General features: G+C 45.5%; 1 protein-coding gene across 2 annotated transcripts in view; it reads right to left on the bottom strand.

Annotated features, from left to right (window-relative positions):
• Positions 1 to 480: 480 nt before the first annotated feature.
• ZNF132 (zinc finger protein 132) overlaps positions 481 to 4,719 on the bottom strand; it is a 7,930-nt gene continuing 3,691 nt past the window's right edge. For both annotated transcript variants that reach the window (XM_025367993.1, XM_025367994.1), the window contains exon 3: positions 481 to 2,933. In XM_025367993.1, coding sequence (XP_025223778.1) covers positions 1,042 to 2,933 — 1,892 coding nt within the window. In that variant the 3' untranslated portion in view covers positions 481 to 1,041. The remainder of the gene's footprint in view (positions 2,934 to 4,719) is intronic.

The following is a 4,719-nucleotide window of genomic DNA, read 5'->3' on the forward strand; positions in this document are numbered from 1 at the left end:
ATGGCAAATACAAAGGTCTGCAGCTCTGCAGTTGTTCTGCACACCCTCACCCTGCAGAGTCCCAGTTGATGGGGAACTACGGCTGCTTCTTTGTCCATGATGGCATGTGCCCTAGTTCACCACAGTCTCCCCAAATTCCTAGTTATTACCTCACATCCAGTGTTTCTCTATGCACAGAGTCCTCCCTGGATCCCTCTAGGTCTTTGCCTTGGTGACCCTGTGACACATTAGTGTTGTAGACGGATTTATTTTTCCTCAGGGTAAGCTCTGGGCCCTGTGGTAACTGAAACATAGGCCACTACGTTCAATCCAGAGCCTTTCAGTCTTTCACATAGCAATGCAAAGTAGGCTACAACAGGACAGAGCAACTACCTGCTCTTCTACTGTGCCCTCAGGCAGATTTTGTGCCCTGAAAAGGCACTCCCCACTCTATCCATTCATTTTCTCAACCTACCCCAACAGAACCCCTAAGATTAAAGGTGACCTGATCAATAAGGTCTTTATTATCACGTGTATGGTGCAGACAAGGTAGGTGATTCCAGTGGCAGGTGATTTGTGGTCTCAATGGACACATCTTAGGGGTTAAACACAGACTTGACTACATCCACGAGGAATGTGCATCTTCCTGAGCTCAAATTAGATTTCCCTCAAGGCCCCTCGGCCAGCATGCATTCAGTTCACTGCCTAACCCTCTCAGAAGCAATGGGAATTAAACCATTCCAGTGAGCTGAGGACAGTCCTGAATCCCTACAGGACAGGTGCAGGGAGGCTCAGGGTACTGTTTTCCCCAAGCCAGAGGACAGGACTGCTGCAAATTTTTGGATCCAGGCAAGATGGAAAGTGGCCATGGCTTCTGCCTTGTGCTGCATGGGTGAGACGGCCCTGCAAAGGTTCCTGGGCTGGTCAGAAACAGGGTAGCTTCTGAAGGCTTTTCCACATTAGTAGTACATGTAGGTAATTTTTCTGGTATGGGGATACTGCTGCATAAAGTTTGACCTGGCTGAAGATTTTCTCACGAAGACCACTTCCATAAGGCTCTACTCAAATATGAATCTTTTTATGCTGAGCAAGGTTACAAAGATGGCTGAAGAGTTTCCCACACTGGCTACACTCATAAGTCCTTTCTCTGGTGTGAACTTTCTGGTGCCGAACAAGTGTAGATCTTTCACTAAAGGCTTTTCCACACTGGATGCATTCATAGGGCCTTTCTTGTGTGTGAACTCTCTGATGACGAACCAGGTGGGAGTTACTGCTAAAGGCTCTCCCACATTCACTGCATTCATAAGGCCTTTCTCCAGTGTGAACTCTCCAGTGACAAATAAGGCTAGATTTTCGGCTAAAGAATTTCCCACATTCACTGCACTTATAAGGCTTTTCTCCAGTATGAACTTTCTGATGCTTAATGAGAATGGAGTTTTGGCTAAAGAATTTCCCACATTCATTGCACTCATAAGGCCTTTCTTTTGTGTGAACTCTCCAGTGTTCAATGAGAGTGGAGCTGTGAGCAAAGGCTTTCCCACACTCACTACACTCATAAGGCTTTTCTCCAGTGTGAATTCTCCAGTGCTGGATCAGGCTGGAGCTGCGGCTGAAGGATTTCCTACATTCGCTGCACTCATAAGGCCTTTGCCCAGTATGTACTTTCTGGTGCTGGATGAGTGTGGAGCTATTACCGAAGGCTTTACCACAATCACTGCATTCAAAAGGCCGTTCTCCAGTGTGAACTTTCTGATGTCGAAGGAGATGGGAGCTTTGGCTGAAGTCTCTTCCACATTCACTGCACTCAAAAGGCCGTTCTCCAGTGTGAACTTTCTGGTGCTGAGCAAGGTTGGAGTTATTGTTAAAAGCTCTTCCACACTCACTGCATTCATACGGTCTTTCTCCAGTGTGAACTCTCCAGTGCTGAATGAGAGCAGAGCTTCGGCTGAAAGATTTACCACATTGACTGCACTCATAAGGTCTTACCTGTGTGTGAACTTTCTGGTGCCGAAGGAAATTGGAGCTTTGGCTGAAGGCTCTTCCACATTTCAGGCACTCAAAAGGCCTTTCTCCAGTGTGAACTTTCTCATGCCGAATGAGGTGTGATCTGTTACTGAAGGCTTTCCCACATTCACTGCACTCATAAGGTCTTTCTCCTGAGTGACTTCTCTGATGATGAACAAATGTGAGTTTGTGATTGAAGGTTTTCCCACACGCAATGCACTCATAATATCTTACTTCAGTGTGAAATTTCTGGTGCTTCCTCAGCTTAGATGGGTGACTAAAGGCCTTCCCACACTCCTTACACACATTGGGTATTTCCGCAGTGTGAAATTTTTGATTACCAAGGGTTGATTTCTCCTCTAAGAAATTTCCACCTGTTGGGCATGCAAATGGTGTCTCTTCAGAGTGAGTTCTCAGATGGCTGAGGAGAGTGGAGCTCTTCAGGAAGGCTTTTCCACAGTTACTGCACTTGAAGAGTTTCTGTGTGGTACAGACTTCTGGAAGCTGCCCAAGATTGGAATACGGCTTCTGCCCGCTGTCAACAGCTTGAAGCTGGAGGAGGTCCCGGCTATCCAGGATGACCTTCCCACCTTCCCTGCAAGTGAAGGGGTTCTCTGACAGATGGACTTTAGAGCTCTTCATAAGTGCATCCCTGTCCTTGTACCATCTGAAGGGCTTCCCTCCACTATGCTCCTTCTGGTGCTGGTGAAGATTTGCGTTCAGCCAAAAGTCTCTCCCACATACTCCACATGGGTAGGGTTTCTCCTCACAGTGTGTTCCCTGATGCTCAGCCAGGTACAAAATGTCTTTCACGAATGGCCCACACATGTCACAGGAGTTAGCTTTCTTGGTGGAAGAATCTGCGTTGGGGATCCTGACCGGTAACACCTCTTCTACAGAAATATTCTGCTTGGGATGGGCCTCCTCACCCTCTACTCCATGCCAACAACCTGAAAATACAGAAATGCCAGTTAACTAACTATTCTACTTGGTGGGAATGGGTGACTTCATTAGAAATGTTACCCAGGAATTCACACTCAAGAAGAGGTCCCAGGGATTGCTGATAGGCCAACGGGCCATCAGGGTGAGGAAGGGCCCACTACTATTGGCAGGATAGGGACCAGCCAAGCAACAGAATAAGGGAGACCTCCCCAGGGGCAAGGACACAGAAGTGCGTCAAAGGACTTAGACATTTCTGTAAAAGAAGATATATACACACATGGCCAATAAGCATATGAAAAGAAGTTCAGCATCCTTAATCATGAGGAGTATGCAAACCAAAACCACAATGAGATATCACTTCACACTCACTAACATAGCTAAAATAATAATAAAAAAATAAACAACAATACATTAAGATGAAGTAGAAAAACTGGAGCACTTATACACTCCAGATAGGGATGTGAAATGGTGCAGCCAATTTGGAAAATAGTTTGACAAGTCTGCTCCTACAGAGCTACACAAGAGAACTAAAAACACATCCACACAAAAATGTGTACAAGACTGTTCATAGCAGTATTTTTTAAAAACTGAGATAGGGTCTTGCTACATTGCCCAGGTTGGTCTCAAACCTCTGGGCTCAAGTGATCCTCCTGCCTCAGCCTCCTGAGTAGCCAGATTATAGGCACCTCGCCCAGCTTCTATAGTAGCATTTTTTTCTAACACCTAAAAAATGGAAACAAGCTGAATGCTCATCAACTGATAAATGGATAAACAAACTGTAGTCCATCTACACACTGGAATATTTGGCTGTAAAAAAGAACGAAATACTGATACATGCTACAACACTGATGAACTTCAAAAACATGCTAAGAGAAAGCCAGTCACAGAAAAACACAGTATTCTATAAAATGTCTAGGAAACGTAAATCTATATAGTCAGAAAGTAGATTAGTGGTTGCCTAGGACCGGAAGGAAAGGGATAAGGAAAGATGGGGAGTGACAGCTAATGGGACTGCTAATGAGACCTATAGTTTCTCTTTAGGTGATGAAAACATGCTAAAACTACATTATAGCAATGATTATACCATGTGAAAACATACAGAAATCACTAAACTGTGTACTTGAAAAGGTGAATTGTATGATTTATCTTAATAAAGCTGTTTTTAAAAAATATCTCATTGAGGGCTGGGCGCGGTGGCTCACACCTGTAATCCCAGCACTTTGGGAGGCCGAGGCAGGTGGATCAAGAGGTCAGGAGATCGAGACCATCCTGGTTGACACAGTGAAACCCCGTCTCTACTAAAAATGCAAAAAAATTAGCCGGGTGTGGTGCTGGTGCCTGTAGTCCCAGCCACTTGGGAGGCTGAGGCAGGAGAATGGCATGAACCTGGGAGCTGGAGCTTGCAGTGAGCCGAGATCACGCCACTGCACTGCAGCCTGGGCAATAGAGCTAGAGTTCATCTAAAAAAAAAAAAAAATCCCACTGGAGACAGAGACAAAATCTGGGCATGGCTTCATACTGGGTAACCCAACCAGGGATTGGTGAAGCTCAGTGGGATCTGTTAGGCAGACTAGAGATATCTGATCCCCAACCTTTGCCTCCACAAGGCTTCTGGGCAACAGCTATTAGGAAAGCTCATGAGGCTGCTCAGAGAGCGATAGGGGAAGTACACACAGCAGAGTCTCAGCACCCCAGCACCTACAACAGGAAACCTGAGAAGGAAGCAGTACCCGTGATCTGGCTTTGGGATGAACAGAGCTTTCTTTTTTTTTTTTTTTTTTTTTTTTTTTTTTT

The sequence above is a fragment of the Theropithecus gelada genome, chromosome 19 (assembly GCF_003255815.1).
Source record: "Theropithecus gelada isolate Dixy chromosome 19, Tgel_1.0, whole genome shotgun sequence".
In the NCBI taxonomy this organism is placed as follows: Eukaryota; Metazoa; Chordata; class Mammalia; order Primates; family Cercopithecidae; genus Theropithecus; species Theropithecus gelada.